The following is a 21,345-nucleotide window of genomic DNA, read 5'->3' as shown; positions in this document are numbered from 1 at the left end:
TGTGAATGTATTCAGACATGATTAAAGAAAACAAAATTGAAGGTGATTGAAGTATAACGAAAGAAAATGGGGTTGAATGATAAGAAGTAATGTGCAAAATATGAGAGATGCGGATGTTATTTATAGATGAACCATGAAATATATGCGCCAAAGCCCTTGCGCCACACACATAAACACATGCATGCGCCAGATGGAACTAACACCTCCTTTTAGGATTTATTTGATGCGTCAGTTCAATTGACGCATCTGTTAAAGATGTTGGTTATTTTGATATTTATTTGTTAAAGATGTTGGTTATTTTGATATTTATTTTGAAAAATTGATTATATTAATAATTAAATTGAAAAACAGAGTTATTTTAAAAAAAAAATCAAATGCTGTTCCATTCCATTGACTAAACATAATGTTGAAATTCGAAAATTGTAAGAAAGTTGTTACTTGGGAAGCATGTTAGAAAATGTTGCCTCATACTATATCTTTTAGTAATTTGGTATATGTCACATCTTTAATCTTAGTACGTTGGATGCGGATGACGTGGCAATGAGGATATGTGTAACATGTGTGGTGGCTGTCTGGTGAAGCTTATCCACAAGAGAAAAAGTAGAAGATGGGGCCTACTCTAAAAAACAAACATTCAATGCCAACCTTCTTATCCTATGACATTATCTTTGTTAATTTTATCCACACACCATAGTTTCTTGTTTCAACTTTGAACTTAGACTTTAAATTCAACCTCACAAATCTGATCCAAATAAATAAATTATTGAAATGAAAAATATATATATTTTTTAAAGCGTAATGATTAGAGTAATTGAAGACTATTTTGGTCTAAATCTTTCTGCTCCCTTATCTCCTACTCTTGAATCATGTCACATCTCCAATTGGAATCCAATAAGTGTTTGCCTTTGGAGATACACGTATTCGGTGACGAAAATTAATTTTGTACATTGATTTATCAAAATAGTTCAGATTAAACAGAGTTATCACTATTATAAACAATATAATTTTTTTTTAAATTTATTAAAAATATGAATAATGCTAAACAGTGCGAAGGTTTAGTTTGAAGAAATGCAAGAATGTGTATATGTCTTAATGTGATTGATGGGTCAATAAATAAATTTCTATTTATACTGAATTATGGGTGGTGGTATTATATCTCCATGTTATATTAAATTCTTGCTTTTCGTTTCTCTCTTTTCGTACTAAAAAGCATTTTCCTAAAAACATATAACATATTAAATCTTCTTTTTTACGTTATTACTATTATTGATTTATTTTCAAATCTTAATTTATGTTAATAAAATGAGTTTGCTCATTTTTCTTTTCTACTTTTTGTTTATTTCAAACGATTAAAAAATTATATTTATATATTTTAATTATTGACCTTTAATTAATTATTTGGAATATTATATATATATATATATATATATATATATATATATATATATATAAAGAGACAGTTTTCGTTTGTTACTCCATTCTTTATAAGATTCTAAGGATCCTGACAACAGAAAACAACCTTCATATGGTTATATCAATTTTCATAATTCTGTTTCTTCGAAATTGGGAGACTCGCCGAAAAATATTCATTTAGATGATTCAATGCCATCGTTTTTTGCTTCTCACAAATCGCGCAACCAGTGCTCTAGATATTAGAGGTTAGAAATTCACCAAAATCTATGAAAATTTCCACTGCAATTTTGATGAACAAGATTCAATCACACTGATCGAATTCCCTCTTATTCTTCACTCTTCACTATAGTAAATCAATCAAATTTGGTTGCAAGATGATTTTCACTTCAGATAAATTTGGAGAAGAAAGGAATTAAGGTTTAGGCAAAATAGGGGAAGAAGAAAAAAAATTCTACGGACCTTCTTTATACTTCCAAACTATAAGCTATTATAATAATAAAGGTTACTCCCTATGTATAGATTTGAGTTTTGTTTGTTCCTTAAGAAAATATAAAATACATAATTATGCTAACACTATAAAATTAGACCTAAATCGAAATTTCTATCGAAATACACCACTTTGATATTTCGATAATATAATGCGTTTCAATACCTTTCTTACCTTTATCGAACAATCTACTCCGATACAAGAAATTACAATTCAACAAATTTTATATTAATTTAATATTGTTTTATATTTATCCATTAATTTAAACTATAGTTTATCGAATAACTTCAATTTAATTTATTAACTAATGGCTTACTAGTTTATTTGTTATCTCATATTCTTTATCAAAAGACATAGCTTTAAAAAACAATATATACTACAATGCTGAAAAGTAAAACTAACAATTTTAATAATCAAAATAATATTTATACACCATATTATACACTTATACCATATTTAAGTGTTCACTAATATAATAATCAGTGAAATATTATAATAATATTTTTTATATATATATTATTATTTTTTTGTTTTTTATTTTTTATTTTTTATTTTTGATTAAAAAATATCAATATAAAATTATGTAATTAATTAACTTCATAATCTTATTAGACAATATTTTATATTTTATTAATCAATTTTATTTTATTATTAAAAAATATTTTTAATACTTGAACGTTTAATAATCAAGTTCATGACTCTATTAATTAATTTTTTATTTTTCATTAACCAATTTTATTTACTAAAAACTATTTTTAATATCTCTATTTATTAATCAAATTTATTATTTTATTAAATTTTTTTTTACATTTCATTAATTAATTTTGTTTTATTATGAAATGTCATTATTCATACACTATGAGCAGATACTATTCAATGGTATTTTTCACGTACATGTTCACCATATAATATAATGTTCATGCCCTATTCACATACTAGTTGTTCAAGGCAGTGTTTATACCAAGAATCCAACAACTTACCTTTGATTACGTTGAATGGTTGAATTTGTAAGTGCACTGTTTATTTGTTGTCCAAAATAAATTATTACTTTTACCACATTGCTCTAACAATGCATATCATCCCATAGACCATGAAGAGGTATACAATTTCATAGTTTACCACCTGAATAATTCAATCTTAGGACATCTGATCCCATATGCAAAGAGGTATGCAGTTTCAGTAAATATGCGCCACAACTATCACAATTTCTCAGGTTTAGCCTTGGTTTGGCAGAACGGGCTCGGTCCGTAGGGAATGTCCGTTTTACCCGCACTTTTGTGCGGGGCGAGCTAAGGATTTAGGCCCTCACCTTCAAATGTGTCTGCCCCGCTCCGCCCCGTTTTTTTCGCGGGTTTTTGCGGGCACGTGTATTTACCTATATTTTTTCATTTTTAGGCTTAAAGAGTCTAGTGTCCGCGGGCTTTCCCCGCTCCACCCTCACTTTTTTGCGGGGCGGATCTAAGTTTTAGTCTCGCATCCTCAACTATGACCGCCCTGTCCCGTTTTTTTGTGGACTTTTACGGAGCGGGCCTAAACGGGGCGGGCATGCCCATTTGCCACCCCTAGTCCTAATAGTATCACAACAGTTTCACCCGTCAAAAGAAAAAAAATAAGTCAGGTAGATTCAAGACGATATAGATTTAGCTTTAATTGGGTTTTGCATTGGGAAGAGCTGATCAACACAATAAGAAAGCGAATATTGAAATATTAAGAAACATGCCACACACCTTGTGTACAACACCTTCATTTGCTTGTACCACTTGTCGTAGTTCATCTCATCAAGAATGAGTAAATTTGCAGAGATTCTTTCGTTGAAAACTGAATTCATGTTGCATACAAGGTGTTTGTGGATCTGAACCAGATTTTTGATGTCAAATGTTAGAGCAAGCAACCATAAAGTCGGTGAAATAAAGGTAGATAAATTTTGGATGTGGAGAGTGAAATATGAGAATTGAGAGAGAGAGGGGGGGGAGGGGGTTGAGAATGAAGTTTTTCATTAACCAGGATGAGAGTGCACCCTAAGAACTTATATACATGTTACAAAACGATTGGAATGCAGTTTGATCAAGTACAATAATAGAAAATGTAAAAACTCGGGTTTGTAATCGGTTTAACCAAAACATGTAACCGCTTACACCTAACACTGAAAATAAAGCAAATTAATTCAACTTCGGTGATAATTGGTTACATCATTTATGATAACCGGTTACAACTTCGAAAACTTTAAATTTCTACTACTGAAAAACATATCAATCTTAGTTGTAACTAGTTACCAACTCGTGGTAACCGGTTACCGCACTTGAATCACTTCACTTCGACACAAATATCGATTCCAAATATCAGGACAATTGGAAAGGAAAAGAATTGTTTCAGCAACTCCTAATGATATTTGAGATGTTCATGCCAATCTCTTTTTTGGTTTGTTCGCACACAGGGAAATCTCCAATGTACATGTTAAAGAATGCCCCTACCAGTTTTACAAAATTGAATATGTTCAGTTTGATACTATAGGAGTCTACAAGAGAAATAGAGGAATTCAAATTAGTGCAATGCATAAGTTTGAGTATAACTTAAGACACATATCTTTGATGTGGACACTTCCAACATAAATGCCACCAACTGTACAATTAAAACGCAACAAGGCAGATCTTAGCCTTCCAAGGCATAGTAAAAAGCACTTCAGTAAGTCAAATTTTCATGACAAAACGGAGCAAAGAAGAATCACAACAACTTGGTGATAGTCACTCTCATCAAATTGCGGCGTCATGGCAATGGCAAATATCACCCGCTATTGCGTATTTTTCTGCCATAATCCACAATAACAGCGCCGCAAAGTTGTTGGTATGGCGGGATTTTGACTCTTCGCCATCAACAACATTGGTGAGGTTCGTGCTGGAAATAAAAATGGAGAAAAGGGTTACTGCCATAGTTTGTAATGTTGTCTCTAGTATTTTTCATTATTTACAATCGAAATTTTTCTATGCATCATGTTAATTATATGGTGAATTGCAATTTAAATTTTTTATGCATCATGATAATGATATTGTGAACGGTTAAAGTCTTCATCATGCCCCTCTTAAGTCTGGTATTTCATCAGGTTTCAAAGAATAGAATGTCCAGTTTCTTTTTATATTAAATGTAAACTGATATGTAGGCGCCTAACATTTCTTAATATTGTTGAAACGAGTTATTTAAGAAATCAAAATTTATTTTGCTTGGGAATTCGTCTGCACAACAAGCTAGCTTTCAATTTTAACAGTAAATCTCAACCTTTTATAATGGGATGCATGTAATTGAAGAGAAATGTAGATACAACCAATTACAACTGATCTTTATCCTAATGTCATTTTTAGAATTTTCAACTTAAAAAGACTTATTTGATAGTGTCCTACTAATCAACTATATATCTATTATTAAAAGATGATAGTAAACTCACTAAAATGCATTTATTTGTAAAAGAAAAAGACAGTTTAGTAAACAACAGATTTCCCCATTTTATTCACCCTCAATCAATCTAATTCATTTGTGTTCCTTCATTACTTGCTCTATTTTGTATTATATATAAGATTTTTCCATTAAATGCATCAATAAAGAAATTGATAAAGAAATTCAAAAATGAAAACATTATGAAACTTGAAGAAAGTTATAAAAAACAACAAGCCAATGACTGCAATTCATTAAAATAATTGATGAGTGATGAGATGTGCTAATAGTCAACAAGTAGTTGTCTATTTCTTCTAAAAAATTTACCTCTACCAATTAAGTGACTCGCTTTCGACAAATGATGACATGGGATAAACGGTTTGGCTGATAAGTGTTGTTCGACACTTCGACAAAATTGAAGCTTCGACATTTCGACAAGATATCTGCAGATGGAAAGGCACCTTTGACAGACATGGAGGATGTTGTAGTATTTCAACAATTCGACAAAGCCTGGAGAAAGACGTCATTTCGACGTAAAGTGTAAATTTCAAATTCAAAAGAGTTGTGACGTTTGGCAGAAGACGCGTGGGAGCATCTGGCGAAAGGAAGAAAGCCATGTGTCACAGTTTTAGGATTTGGTAGTTAGTAACAGTTATGTTATTTGTATATAAATAGGATAGTTGTTATCGAAAAAGGTGTGAAAAATTTATTTGTACAAAATTCCTGAAAATACTCAAAGTACCCGTGTGAGAGAAAAGAGTCATATTTGGAACATGTATGTGTAAACAAACACCAAATTCCTTCAAAGTTTATTTTATAAAGTTTAAAGTTCTTTACAAATTCCTTTTACGTTTTCCAATCAATTATCTTCCTGCACTTTCTTTTCGACACTTTATGTTTTCGTCAGTTACTTTCTGTCATTTATCTTATCTTGTCAAATTTACATCTGTTTGAACGTTTTAATCAACATCTTTCGACATAAAATATTTAGAGAACCAAAATGAAAGATATGAAAGTTGTTCTAGATATCTTCAAAGTCATTTAGATCTGCACATGTCGTAGGATTTGTGTGGTTGATCCTGCAAGTAACTCAATTCTACAAGTTTTGATAAACCAGAGGTTGTTCGTCAAAATTCACAGCGAACACTCGCATAACTTTTACTCCTATATCGAACATGTATTAGAAGTGATAATGGAAACATGTTCATTTGATCAGAAATCATGTCAACAAAAATGGTGAGTTCATAACTAGCTTCTATAAACATGATGTAGGCAAATACATCAATTGTTCACATTGCAACAAAAACCGTGAGTTCATAGACATTATGTGGGCAAATACACTTACATTTGCCTAGAATCCATCTTCATCCTCATTCATCACACATAATGCAACCCATGTCATGTTTAGCATACATAATTTTTATCAACCTTACTCGTTTCATCTTACAAGAATCTTTGCAACTTCATAACACCTTCAAATCACTATCGAGTCACTACTTTTTAACACACATTAGGTCGATTACTTTGCATATGTAAAAACATGGAGTGATAGCTTTTTTGTCTTGTTAAAATGTTTAAATTTTAATATCACCAATATTATTATAGTAAATATATACTCTTCATGTATGTAGACACGTGAATAACCACTTCCATAAAAATATTGAAAAACTCCAGAAGTGCCCTAAAATAAGATTATACAGCTAACATAGGATAGAGGCATCAAAGAGATGCCTATCAACATCAATAGGAACAGTGAAAAATTCTAACAGTAATCTAACTTGAGCTACCCTAATGATTTCTATGATTCAAAAGAACAAACCTTGAAAAGTAACTCTGGCCAATTTTAAAGCACATTGAAATCAAATTCATGAAACAACTGCTTCTGCTATAGGTTGGGGGATATATTCTATGCCGCCCTCCAATTATCCATTCTAAAAATCAGGACAATTGGAAAGAAAAAGAATTGTTTCAGCAACTCCTAATCATATTTGCGATGTTCATGCCAATCTCTTTCTTGGCTTGTTCGCACACAGGGAGATCTCCAATGTACATGTCAAAGAATGCCCCTACAAGTTTTACAAAATTGAACCTGTTCAGTTTGATACTCTAGAGTCTACAAGAGAAACAGAGGAATTCAAATTAGTGCAATACATAAGTTTGAGTATGACTTACGACACAAATCTTTGCTGTGGACACTTCCAACGTAACTGCCACCAACTGTTGAGTTAAAAAAATAAGACTTTCAGGGGTGAACACTATTTATCAATAATACAAGTTACAGAAAGATAAGCAAACAGTATAGACATAGTTTCATAGGTCAATTTAAATGCTAGCGAAGAATTGCTTACTTTCAGTAATCAGACGCCCATCAACTGTCCGTTTAAACTCAATTACTGTTCCCTGCAACATTGCAATACAGCTAATGTAACTATATGACATGGGTAATTATTTAGTATGATTGCAAGAAACATATTTGTTGATAACTTACCAAAGGTATTGGGATATTCTCTGTAAAGTATGAACCAAATGTCCAAAGGCAATCAAAGTCTGCAGATGGATTTGTCTAACCAAAAGTGGGGTTTGTGAAAAGTTTGAAGTTAGAACTAATCCAGTGTAGAAGCATTAAAAAATAATTTTTCAAGAGGTAAAGTACCTTAACTAGTCGAGCTCTAAGTGATTTCTCAAAAGCACTGCAATGAAGAGAGAAAATATATCAGTTTCCTGCAGGCGATTTTAATTTAATAAAATCAAATATATCAGTTTCCTGCAGACGATTTTAATGTTATAAAATCAAACATATATGCCAAACATCTCTATGCCGAGGCTGGAAATCAAATGTACATGCCAAACATCTCTATGCAAAGGCTGGAAATCAAATGTATATGCCAAACATCTCTATACCATGGCTGCAGCACAGCCGCATTAGAAAAGCAGGAGATAGAGTACTGGGTCAGGATGAGGGTCTTGCTTCTACTAGGCTCAAGGAGTGGAAGGTGTATGTCAGTAGGTAAGAAGAAAAAAATGAGAAAGGCAAGAATGTGGAGCAGTCAAATACTAGTAGTTAGTAGGAAAGAACGTGGTTATAAGGAATGAGGGGAATAATGGATAGTCACTTGCATTTTGTGAACTCTTAGAAAGAGAAATTCCTTTCTCTTACTAGTGGTTGCTCTGGTGTTTGAAAACTAAGTACTAGCCTACTCTTTCATGCTGTTAATTTTCATGCTTTTGCAATTTACGACAAGGAAAGGGTAAAACATAAATATAAAATCAATGAAACATTTATGTAACTTGAGTAAAAATACTTACTTTTTCACGCTGTTAATTTTCATCCCTTTGCAATTTACGACAAGCCTAACAGTCATACTGATATCTTCCCTGCATAAGTAAAAACCCAAAAGTTCCATCAAAATTAATATTTAATACCATAACCACAAGTTCACATATCTCACTACACATTATTCAGCCAAAAATCTGCTTGGGGAGATTTAATCATTGATTCAACCCATTCTTTTATACCACCTAGGAATTTTCATAGAAATCCACAAAGTTCTCTCGGGTATTTTTTTATAATATTACATATAATCGAGTACCATCACCAAGAAAGAGCACTTGCATTCAATAACAATTTAGGCACAACACATAAAAAAAAGTTAGCACAAGATGTTTGAAACCTTAGAAGATCCTGGTAGAAATCATTATGGTCATTCAATTCATCTGCAGAAATTGATGCATATTTTGGGCCCAACTTCTCACAGAGGGAGTTCGGGTGAACATCTGTTGAATAACAACCAAGAGTGATTCAATGAAAAGGGGAACTTTTGCTAATAATACCACAAACAAGAATCCATAATGTTTCTTTTTCTCTTCAAAATAAATGGGAAAATTCAAGTATAGAGAAAAACTTACAAAATCCAAAAGCATAGATCTTTAGTGACTTAATTTTAACAATTGTCATGGTTCTAGATCCCGTTCCAACAAGGACCTGATGCAAATTTAAAAGATGAATTATGTGAAGACGAAGGTAAATATGGAAATTTCAAACATATGATGTAGTGATAGGCAGATGAATAAAGTCAAATACGATATGAATACTAATAGTATAAATTACCAAATAACCACATATTATGCCAGAAACTGAGAAGTAAAGTTACATTTCTCTTCCCGCCTATTAAGTATTAACTATACTGTAAGTCATTTTTCAGTAGCTATTTAGTACTAACGGTTGAGTGGTTAAACTGGTAATTGGTAATTAGTTGGCTGGTGACAGACGAGTTACATGATTATGATTTATTAACTCTTGGCTAATATACAAGTCATTTTGAGACTCAGTAAATTTCAATTCCTTCTCAAATCATTGTTCACTCAATTCCTGTCCACAACAATATCATTTTTTCTAATATAACTGTATCTTATCCCTTTTCTTCTTTACGTATGTTTTTCTTTTCTAGATTTTCAATGCTTCTTTTCTTAGAAAATCAATCCAATATTTACCTTCATTTTTCTCATCTCTTGCTTCAATGTTTCCACTCCAAAACACCAGCTAAGCATATATTTAATCAACTATGTATTAAACCAGAAATAACCACTAGGCAGCAAAAAAGAAAGAATCTAGCAAGAGTATCGAAGTAACACTCAAAAGTCAAAACTAGTGTGTGGTCGATCGAGAAATACATGATTCAACAGCGGAAAGGGCTAGAATAGCCAACAAAGAAGAATAGTAAAACAGATATTAACCTCGGCATCAGAGCGGGAACTCTGCTCTCCCGCTGATAAACTATCCAGAACCACAGGAAATTCAATGCCTGTTTTAGGTTCCATGGTAGAGTTGGCTAGGTTCAACTCAGAAATTGATAGGCGAGGACATCTTTGGCGCTCAACCTCCTTAGGCAGTTGGTCCATGCTTCCATGTATTTGCATATCAGGATCCTGCATTGGCCCAGATAGTAGTTTTGATGACCTAGAAGCAAAATTAAAACACAATAAGAAAAAGGAAAAATCTGTAAAAACATAAACGGACCCTCTCTCTTTCTCTTAAGGGATAAATATATTCCATTTCATCCACTTCCATTCTATTTTACTCATGATCAAATATCCAAACAGAGCCAAAAAAGTTCAATCAACTAAATATTCACATCAATTTTTTTCAAGCTTAACCGCCATAATCTATCACACTACAATCACTTCCATTCTACTCCACTAAAGATAACTCATCCAAATAGTAATACATCCAAAAAAAAAAATCAATCAAATAAGTATCAATATCATTCACTTTCAGGTTACTAACAATTACTACTTCCGTATCTAAACAGCATCAATTAATACTACTACAAACTTTCTTAATTTCCTATATTTTCAGAGGCAGCATTTACTACAAACATATATGATCACATTTCACCATCATAACATTGTTTCAAAAATTAAATCATAATATGTGACATACAAGTTTTGAATTGGCGGCACCAAAGCTGCAGCAAGCGACAAAACAGAGCATGATTGAATCCTTTTAGCTTCTCTCCAAAACAAGCTAACCAAGGAACTCGAAATCTTCCCCAAAGTCACACGTTCAGAAGATTTCCTCTTTGATTTAAAACCAAAAGGAAACCCAAACCCAGCCACATTATTACCAATCACAGGCTTAACCTTCATATTCATATTACCAGAACCGCCTCCAAATCGAAGAGAACCGCCACAGGCATTCGATCCACCACCGGAAACCCAAAACAACACCGCGCCGGCGAATTTCGATACGCGGCCAAAGGTCTCTTCGATTGCCGAAGTTCCTGGAACGTGGAAGGTTCTAGAGTTTTGTATAAAGGATTGTAGGAAATGAGAGCGTAGAAAGTTGTTGATGAATGGTTCTAATGGGAATAAGTCTGGATCTGAATCCATCCATGGTAACCAATCGTTCTTCATTTGTGAAAGTGTTGATTCGATTGGAATGAAATGGGGGAGAAAGCGAAAAGGAAATGAAAGGGAATATTCGTTGGGTGTGATTTATGGAAGGGAAAAGCGCGGTGGAATCAAAAGCAGTTTTATATAAATGCGAATATGAAATGAAAAAGCGCGTTTGGTAATTACTTCTAGTACGAAGGAGGAGTACAATTTAGTCGCAAGTTCGCAACCGGCCTCACATGGGTTTGACTCTGTCCCACAATAAAATAAATAGTGGCGTAATACTTTCATACACTGTACTTTGTTGGAGAGACGTACAAGAGTTTGGGTACAATAATACGTATCGTATCTCCAAATTTTGGAGAGGTATTATTTATGTAGTTTATCTGATGTATTTGAACAACATAACCATTTTTTAACATTTATAAGTTATAAGAAACATAGTAAGCATACAACACATACTACCCGTATTGGAAATACTACTAACGAGAAACCCTAAAGTCTAAAACAGTCAAAGTTTATCTTATATCATTTTTGTGGTAATATACACTATTTAAAAGTCTCTATGCATTAGACATAAAAATGTTTCATCAAACATGTTATCACATGTTAGAAATAATAGAGAGAGCTCTCCATGAAAATTCTCATTGTATTCTTGAGTTAAAGTGATACATGTTAACATTTATATATGCATACAAAAGACAAACACTTAATATAGAAGCTGACATGACTCTAATAGGGGTTTGTAAGAAGTGATTTTGAGTTTGGATATGAGATCTTGAAATCCATGTGTCAAGGGTCTTGGTCAAGGTATACAGGCTGTATAAAATTTTGTATGGACTTAAGCAAGCTCCAAGAGCTTGGAATAAGTAGATAGATAGCTTTTTAAGGAAAAAGGAATTTTTGAACTGCACAACTGAGCATGGAGTATATGTAAGAAGAAGTAATAGTGAATTGCTTATATTATATTTCTATGTTGATGACCTGTTGATAACAGAAAGTTGCAAGAAGGGGATCGAAGATTTCAAACATGACCTAAGTGAGGAGTTTGAAATGTCAGACTTTGAGAAATCTCTCATATTTCCATGTCATTGAATTCTACAAGAGTAGTAGAGTCTTGATGATGCACCAAAGAAGATATACGGGCGAAATACTCAAGATATTTGAGATGCAAGATTGAAACTTAACTCTGACTTCAGCTGAACTCAAATTGCAATTGTCGTAAGACACAGATGAAGATGATGTCGATCCAACGTAGTATAGAAGACTCATTGGATCACTTCGATACCTTTGTCACACAAGGTGTGATCTAGCATACAATGTAGGTATGGTAAGTAGATTCATGCAGAAACCAAAGGTATCACACCTAGCAACGACGAAGAGGATACTAAGATATCTGAAAGGAATTCTCGACTATGGAATTTCGTTTCCTGCAGCTGATGAAGGGAAAGTGAAAATTAGTGGGCTACACCGACTCAAATTGGTGTAGTGATGTTGAGGATAGAAAATCCACAGTTGGTTATGTGTTTATGTTAGGTGGTGCACCAGTTGCTTGGAGTTCAAGAAAGTAATCAGTAGTAGCATTATCATCATGTGAAGCAAAATATATAGCTGATTCTCTTTTTGCATGTCAAGCAACGTAGATGGTGAATTTGGTCAAAGAGATTACAGGGAAGAATCATGGAGCAATTACCATGAAGATCGACAGCATGTCTTATCAATTTGGCGAAGAATCTGATAGTGCATGAAAGAAGCAAGCACAACGAAATGAGGGTCTGTTATCTTCGAGAGCAGGTAGCAGAAGCGAAGCTGAATTTGAAATACTGCAGAAATGAGAATCAGATTGCAGATATCATGACGAAAGGAGTGCAGGTTGAAGTGTTCAAAAAGTTAAAGTCTATGATGAATATAGATAATTTAGACACAATGAATTAGGTGGTGTATTGAATTGTAATTCTTTGTGTCAAAATAGTATTTTTGACAGAGTCTGTTGTCATCGAAATGCCGTGTCGAAATTGTGTGAGTGTCGAAGTCTCGTGGAGTTAGACTGGACATGGATTTGGTCTTAAACCTAATTTTGTAGTGTTGGCAGAATTAGGTATTTTGAATTTTTGTTTTTGGACTTTGCTTAAGGAGCAAGCAAGCAAAACCTATAAATAGGGAGTAACCCCTATTATTGTAAACACCTAAATGTTTGAATTTTACAATTGCAAAAGAATAAAGAATCATAGTTTGTAAACAGAGAGGAACTCTGCAGAAAATTCATCTTCTTCCTTCTCTCGATAAACTCTAACTCTTTCCTTCTCAATTCAATCTTCTTTTCTTGTTTTTCATCACCATTATACAATAATACAATCTTGCAACTAAGATTGGTTAATTCACTCAAGTGAAGAGTGAAGAACAAAGGAGAATTCAGCGATACAATCTTGCAATCAAGATTGGTTAATTCACTCAAGTGAAGAGTGAAGAACAAGGGAGAATTCAATCAGTGCGATTAAATCTTGTTCATCAAGATTGATTCGAAATTACTCAATGTCTTGACTTTTATTCCAACAAAAAATGCTTCTCAAATAAGATAGATAATGTGTATTCTAATATGTGATAACAAAAATTGGTTTAGAATGAATTGATTTTTTAAAATTGATTATGATTAAAAGTGACTTAAATGTAAAGTTATTTATGTTTTTATATATTTATGTAAATAGTGAATTGAACAACTTTCAGTGTAACAATCACATTTAAATTCAAAGCTACAACTTATAGATTCAAGTAAAATCAATTCTAGAGGCGGAATCAATTCTACTTTAAAGAATCCAAACACCTCAAAACCATTCAAAATCAATTCTACATCTCTAGAATTTAGAATCGCTTAACATGCACATCTCATAAATGTTTACCAACTAACCTAGAGTCCACAATGTGGCAAGCGCGTTTCTCAAATAAGATTACCTCCTATTGGAAGAAATAGCTAAATTCACTTAAATACGCTTAGACTTGTGTGCAAAGTAGCATTACTAATAATCATAAATATTAATAGCATATGTGAAATACTTCATATCATTGTTGATTTTCAGTCTATAAAAACATAATCACAAATCATGATATCAAATCTTGAAACAAATTTACCCTTTGAAGATGAGTGTGAAGATCACTATATAAAGGCTTTTCTCCATCCACTCACTCCAACAAGATTTTACTAGAAATAAAATCAACAAATCGATTTAATGTTTAGTATACCCAAAATCTGATCTCACCTCTTCACTATAAAAAACACTTTATCCCTCTTATAAAACATGACTCATTCACTGGTCATAACAAGCCAGCCTCAAAGAGATTTCTTCGTCTCAAAGTCTCGTCAACGAGCTTGAATGTCTTCTTCACAACCTTCTGATCAAGTGCAGTGGTCCTATAGATTTTGAACACGCGGTCTACGCTATCCGGAGCAGTGCTCTGGAAATATGATTCCTCAAATTTTTTCTTCACAAACCTGAAAAAAAAGAGTTTGTTATGAAAAACTATTTCCCTTGAATCTGTAGTAAGTCTTCAACGCCTAAGGCGATAATTAAGTTACTTACTCGTATGCATGCTCGATCTCTTGCTTCCCGGTTGAAACTGGCTGGTAATCTTTGAACCACTCACATACATTAAGTGGGACCTGCATAATACAAAACATTAGACTAAAACAAAAATAGCATCCAACGTTGACAAAATGTACGATGTTAAGAATGAGTCTTACATCCAGGATCTTCTTCTCAAATATGTCGAACTTGTTCAAAAACAACATGAAGGATGTTTTCTGTGAAAAAAGAAAGACATCGTTATCTTCTGAAACAGGAAATTTCCATATAATTGTATTAGATGTTAAAGTGAAGTAATATAAACCTCAAAACATTGTTGCTTCAGGACCCATTCAAAAAGTTCCTTTGTCTCCATCATTCTGTTCTTGTTCTCATCTTCAAAAAGTGTTTGATCGTATCTGCAAGTTATGCGAGATGTTAGCACTTTCTTCAGCTTTACAACTTTTCTAATTAAAAGAGTCAAATGGTGCCATACTCGCTAATCGCAACACAGAATATTACAGCGGAAACTCCTTCAAACAGATGGATCCATTTCCTCCTCTCATTTCTCTGGCCGCCGACATCAAACAGTCTATAGACTTCACCACTTTTCTTGTTTTCTCCAACAGGGCTGTCAAAAGAACAAAGACATGCCGATTAAGTTCTTGAGTTATTCTTGTATGTATGCTATACTATGATAAAGAAAGGGTGAGGAGACGGTATAATGGCAGAATAACAAGATCACGCCCTGCTTCAAATAATAAAGGTGGCTTGAATCACAAATACATTAAGACCAGCATGATTTGTCCTTCATACCAGAATTACTGGCAATGATTATTTGACAAATATATAAAACAATAAGCAAGCATAAGAATAGTATAGTAAACCCCACAAACAATCTTTGTAATAATCTTTTTTAACACTCCTCCAAGATAAGAATAGTATAGTAAACCCGGCAAACAATAAGACTAAGAACACGGCTCAAATCTTGCCAGAGAATTCAGGCAACTAGCACTCCCCTGAATCACACACCCCCGATTCAGTAAAAATCCAGCAACCTTAATCATAAACAGACGAAAAAAACCGGATAAAAATGAAACCACAGTCCATCTTAAGAGGAAGCTTTCAACAAGAAGAGATCAGAAACTAAACAAAATAGCAAATCATGATCCTTTGAAACACAACATAGAAAGAAGCAACACTGGCCCATTCTATTATCGTCAAACGCAAAAGTTGCAAGTAAACTCCTAGAATCATGTATTTTAAACCGAATGTGGAGATATCTAGTTAATTCATAAAGAAACTTCTTTTGAATAGACTGCAGATTATGAGGCATAGACACCGACACAGATACCATACTCAATACTGACACTGACACATCAACTTTGGTGATAATTTGAGAAAAGTGAATGATTGAATATAATCATGTCTCGGTGTCCATGTCGTGTCGAACACTAGAGAAGCCTTCAATCTCAAGTTTCAGTGCTACATAGACTACATCAGCGTTTTGAGGGTTTACTTGCTCTCTTCTTTAGAGAAAGTGAATAAATGCAAGGAAACTAGGTAATACTAAAGGACCAAGAGAGCAAAATGGGGACAGTAATAAGCATTTCTGAGTCATTTCAGCATGGCAAATAAAGTTGATTGTCATGTTTACCTGAACTGGATCTCTACAACACCGGTAGTACGAACTCTGGCAAGTAAGACATCCTCCTGAAGTTGTATAACAGATGGACAAGTTTAGTAGATTCATGACATGACAATCATTTCAAATTTTATGCATAAATGACTACAACATGAAATTAAAAAAATAAAATTGATGAGTTTTCAAGAAATGTTCAGTATTTTGGTCAGCTAAATTGGCAATTCAGCATCAGGTTACTTTTGCAGAATAATGTAAGACAGTAAAGCCATTCAGAACAGACTGACATTCAACTAATTACTCATGAGACAAAACCGCACTTGATAAAAACAAATACAACAATTATGCTTTTTAGTCCCTTATACTCACTTTTTATCAATTACAAAATAGAATAGTCATTTGTTGTAAGGTGGGACCCATGCACTCTAAATGGTACACCAACAAAAGGCAAAAAGAGAAGAGAAGAAAACTAAATGACTGAGCCCTCAAATCTGAAACATTTAGAAAATAAAACATCCTACACCCAACGAGAGGAAATAAATCATATCCACAACATAAACATTAATATCACAAGCCTTTCTTCGATTAGTATGGTTAACTACATAGATCAAATGATGCTACAATGCAATATAACTATTCACATATGACTAATGACAGACTATATCAAGAGGAATCATTCTTAATAGTTTGACATATAGCTTTTCTTAGTCTCCCTTGGTGTTATCACCGTTATCAATCATGGATCACAAAAAATAGTGGTTTGTTCAAACTCCGCTATGCTACAATGCTGTACCGCCGCTATTTGACAACCCTTCGTACTAAATAGCGCATCACGGGACAACATCAGATATGTTCAAGTTCTGTAACACTGTAGCTGCTATTTGACAATACTGGTCTATGTAAGTGCACTAAATATTTAAATACCAACCTACCTCTAATTATGTTTACATGTTTTTCTGCAATATGTAAGAAATACTCTTATGCAAACATTAACTAATTCTCTCTCATAATAGATAAACTAGTAAAACTATACAAATTGACAATAAATTTAATACTATATTTAGAGACGGGGTAGGTTATCAGAATTATCGTTTTTCCAACATTGTACTTAACTTCTTAGTGGCTGTTTACCACCTAGCATTTAGCCCCACAAATCTCTACAAGTCATATAGTGCATTAAATTTTCCCTTTAGTTTGATAGGTGTTTTTCTATCACAATTTACCCCAAAAGTATTCTTGCATTTCCTCCACCATACTTTAACCTAATAGTTTGCACCTTCATTTATGTGCTTGTTATTTTGTACGATGGACCTGACATACTTAAACTATGGAACTTTTTATCTTGAGGGGTCTTTCAATTTCCCAAGACCAACGGTGCAACATATGTAGACAAAATTATAGGCCGTGAAATTAGGAATATGCTTTAAAATCAATGCAAGAAAACAATGGCCTGCTAATTATTGAATACCTTTGTTGGAACATAATTTGCATCAGACAGCCTCTGCAAATTTTCCATGAAATAGTGCGTACAATCCGGAACTTGGAGCTCATTACCACGGGCATATGTTTCCTACAGAAAGTAAAGCATGTGGTTCATACTAATGAAGGTTTCCAACATTAACTGATATCGAAAAAACAATGAAGGACTAAAGAGCAGAATTAAAACTGAATTGCAATTTAGCCACCTGAATTGCAGCATCCTTCCACATACTCTCAATTTCCTGTGCAAGTTCTTTGGTGAGACGTGGATAATCCAGTCTGCCACCAATTTCTGATAACTTTTCACCAATGTCCTATCACAGCAATACAAAAGCTTTTGAATTTAGACGAAAATTGACATAAAAGTTTGACAAAAAGCAAAAGAGGCAATAACGTTGAATTACCTTATTTTCAGTAGATATAACATACTTCGAAAAATCAACATCATTCTGTGCAAACTCCTTCGATCCATCATGAAGTAACTGTATAAACACGTCAATTACATAATAAGAATGACAGTTTTCTCGGCCAGGTCAATCAAAACACAATTCACAGAAAACAGTAACTACTAACAGTGGACACTACAAACACTTTATTTTTAAGAGAAAAATAATCAACACACCCTTTCAAGTATTGCGTACTTTTATTGTCTGATATACATTAGCATGAACGACTGGTAGATAGCTTTTTAGCTCTGCCTCATCAAAGCCAGTTTGAAATAAAAGTTTTATCTGCATGTTATAGACAAACAAAAATCAATAATCAAGTATAAATATTTATATACAAAGCTATTGCTAAGATATGGAGAAAATGCATTTTCCTGCCTGCTTAAATATTGTGGACTTCCCCGACTCTCCAGCTCCTAAAAAACAGGTCGTTGAAAAGTTTAAATAAGTGCACCATGAAAATTACAAAAGTAAGCAAGTAACCAAATAAGAGACTATTGCATAAATGATTCAATCAAATGAATATGCAATTATTCTCAACAACAGGATAGATCACTTAAAAGAAGAAGCTGTCACAATAAATAAGGAAAATCCAATATCCATTTTGATCAGTTATTTCAAATCCTAAAAATCTGAGTATACAAATAGTTTACTCAACCATCAAGAATAAAACATTTTCTGCTACAAAATCTTGTTCAGAAAATGGAAGCAGCAGGGATCAAACTCATCACCACTTGGTCAAAAGCTTAATATGTCAATGACCAACTATCCCAAAAGCTTAAGACTGTTAGAAGAAAGCTCCTAAATGGATTTATATCTAAAGTGCATGTTAAATTCTGAATCAAGTAACCCTCAATCAGAAGTTGAATAACCTTTTTTCATAATATAGTAAAACACCTTATGCTGCAAAGATGACCGTTTTCTGATTTTCTCAATAAAAGAGACAAAAAAAATCAAATGATTAATAAGGATACATCACATCATTGTGTTTGGAAACACTTCGATTTCCAGCAGGAAATACTTATAAACGATAGACACTCCTTCAAAATCTGGCAAGTGTCCTTATTCATAAATTCTAGATTCCAGAATTGATTAATTCCAACTTTACAATGTATTGGTGAAACATTAAGCATATAAGACTGAAATTAAAAGAAAACTGTCGATAAAATGTATACCTAGTAGTAGAAGTTTCTGAATATGCTTTTCAGCCTTTGTTTCTAACTCTATTCTTCTTTCAATTTCTGCAGTCTGCAAATGCATATAACCTTTATGAAACTAAAGCCTGTGTAACACTTAGATTATCAAGAACTTAAAAAGTATATACTCAGTTGAGTATAGCCGTATAAATGACCTGTGCATTTTCTTCAGCTTTGGCATCATTGTAACGGTTACTTTTGCTACAGAGTAAGCCCATATTTTCTGTTACAAAACACAGCATAGAAGATGACTACTCAAGCTCCCGCAGAAATCACACTGTAATTCAATGCCCTTCTCTAATATATGTATACACAATAATCAACTTGATTTCACCTAACAAGAAAACCAACTTAGTGTCAGGATCAAAAAGAAAAACAAAAAGAGGAGACGATGAAGGCTAATTATCTCAACACAAAAAGAAAAAAGAAAAGCCCTTTCTGATAACAAACCTTCATTTTGGCAATGCCAATTTTCGAGCTTATAGCTTATAAACTCATATGTCGATAGACCTATTTAGTAACAATATTTCTCGAAAGCTTAGAGCTTTTATTACTAGCTTATAGTGCTTTTTTTATAAACTACTTCAAGTAATGTTTGAGCTTATATCTTATAACTTATAACTTGTCATTTTTCTTTCTGAATTTCCCCCTTACTATCTTAATTGAAAAGAAAAAAATACTAATATTAATTACAAAACTACTAATTCAATTTAAGTTCTTCCACAATCAACTATCTGCTGCTACTTTTTATCAAAGGAAGATAAAAATTCCCCAAAAAAATCATCAATTTATTAAGCCCTAACAAGTTGTATTAAAAGCATGCAAAGTGCAATTAGTCCATGAAAGTTAACAAACACTAATTAAAGAGTCCAAAATGATACCCTAATCAAATGCAAGATTACACAATCACAAAATTCATGAAAAAAAAAACAAATGAATAATCCAGCATCTCGATCTAGTTACAATTGCAAAATCAATCACATAAACTAAAAAGTAGGTTTACCTGAAAGTGTGTTGTTAGATTTGAGTGATGCAGGTTCAGTTATAATAATAATAATGAAAATAAAAAAGAAATTTTTATGATATGGTTTTGATTTGCATATACTGTTGGCAATAATGGGAAGAGAAAAACATATATGGTGGTGGTGGTTGATGAGGGTGTGAAAAGAAATAATGAGAAAAAAGGGGGTGCGTGGAGGAAAAAAATGGGATAAAAGAAAAAGAGCGCCGAAAGGTGGTGATTGTAAGGGTTGTTGTTTCGTTGGGTCAAAGATTGGAAAAAGACAGGAAACACAGGTAAGCAGTGTTGTATGAGTGACAACACTTTTTCTACTGTGTGTCTGTCTTCTCTGTTGGCGAGATACTAATAATTTTATACGGATACGTACACAAGAATACGTATATAGTACTATTATACTATACGAATATACATGACACATGCTAATTTTGTTTCTTTCATGTTTGAATGACTTTGTTATATTTGAAGTTTGAATCGGTGCACTTTACGACCAGAGTTTCTAGATGCGGATGGTTGGTTATTCAAAGTAAAAGGTAAGTGGTCTTATTCTTCTATCACTATCTTTTCTTTAACTATCTTTCAAAACACATTTTTCTTTCTTTTTTTATTTAATGTCCAATTATTGTGCCCATTTTGACTCAATTACGGTGTTAAATTCTATTAGATTATATAAATATAAAAAGAATATTATTAGAGTTTACTTTAAATAATTATTTAATATGAACAGGATTATTAAAGATAAAATTATTGAGAACTATTACAAATATATTCATGTATATATACTCCCTCCTT

At 32.9% G+C, this 21,345-nt stretch overlaps 2 protein-coding genes across 2 annotated transcripts; both read right to left on the bottom strand.

Annotated features, from left to right (window-relative positions):
• Positions 1-6,951: 6,951 nt before the first annotated feature.
• Positions 6,952-11,455, bottom strand: LOC127097332 (fatty-acid-binding protein 2). Its single transcript, XM_051035825.1, has 10 exons — positions 10,764-11,455; positions 10,058-10,280; positions 9,230-9,305; positions 8,995-9,097; positions 8,630-8,698; positions 7,977-8,013; positions 7,812-7,886; positions 7,672-7,723; positions 7,496-7,540; positions 6,952-7,389 (listed from the first exon to the last, which is right to left on the bottom strand). The coding sequence occupies exons 1-10, from the start codon at positions 11,234-11,236 to the stop codon at positions 7,292-7,294; spliced, it is 1,251 nt and encodes a 416-aa protein (XP_050891782.1). The 5' UTR covers positions 11,237-11,455; the 3' UTR covers positions 6,952-7,291.
• Positions 11,456-14,209: 2,754 nt separating this feature from the next.
• Positions 14,210-20,944, bottom strand: LOC127097331 (guanine nucleotide-binding protein alpha-1 subunit). Its single transcript, NM_001426967.1, has 14 exons — positions 20,539-20,944; positions 19,691-19,869; positions 19,515-19,587; positions 18,718-18,755; positions 18,535-18,624; positions 18,298-18,375; positions 18,100-18,207; positions 17,883-17,984; positions 16,430-16,485; positions 15,269-15,403; positions 15,098-15,191; positions 14,952-15,011; positions 14,791-14,870; positions 14,210-14,702 (listed from the first exon to the last, which is right to left on the bottom strand). Exons 2-14 carry the CDS (start codon positions 19,775-19,777, stop codon positions 14,525-14,527), a joined length of 1,179 nt encoding a protein of 392 aa, NP_001413896.1. The 5' UTR covers positions 19,778-19,869; positions 20,539-20,944; the 3' UTR covers positions 14,210-14,524.
• Positions 20,945-21,345: the final 401 nt, after the last annotated feature.

This window comes from Lathyrus oleraceus, chromosome 6, assembly GCF_024323335.1.
Source record: "Lathyrus oleraceus cultivar Zhongwan6 chromosome 6, CAAS_Psat_ZW6_1.0, whole genome shotgun sequence".
Taxonomy (NCBI): Eukaryota; Viridiplantae; Streptophyta; class Magnoliopsida; order Fabales; family Fabaceae; genus Lathyrus; species Lathyrus oleraceus.
Note: the sequence above shows the minus strand (reverse complement) of the source record. Positions and strands in the feature narration are given on the sequence as shown.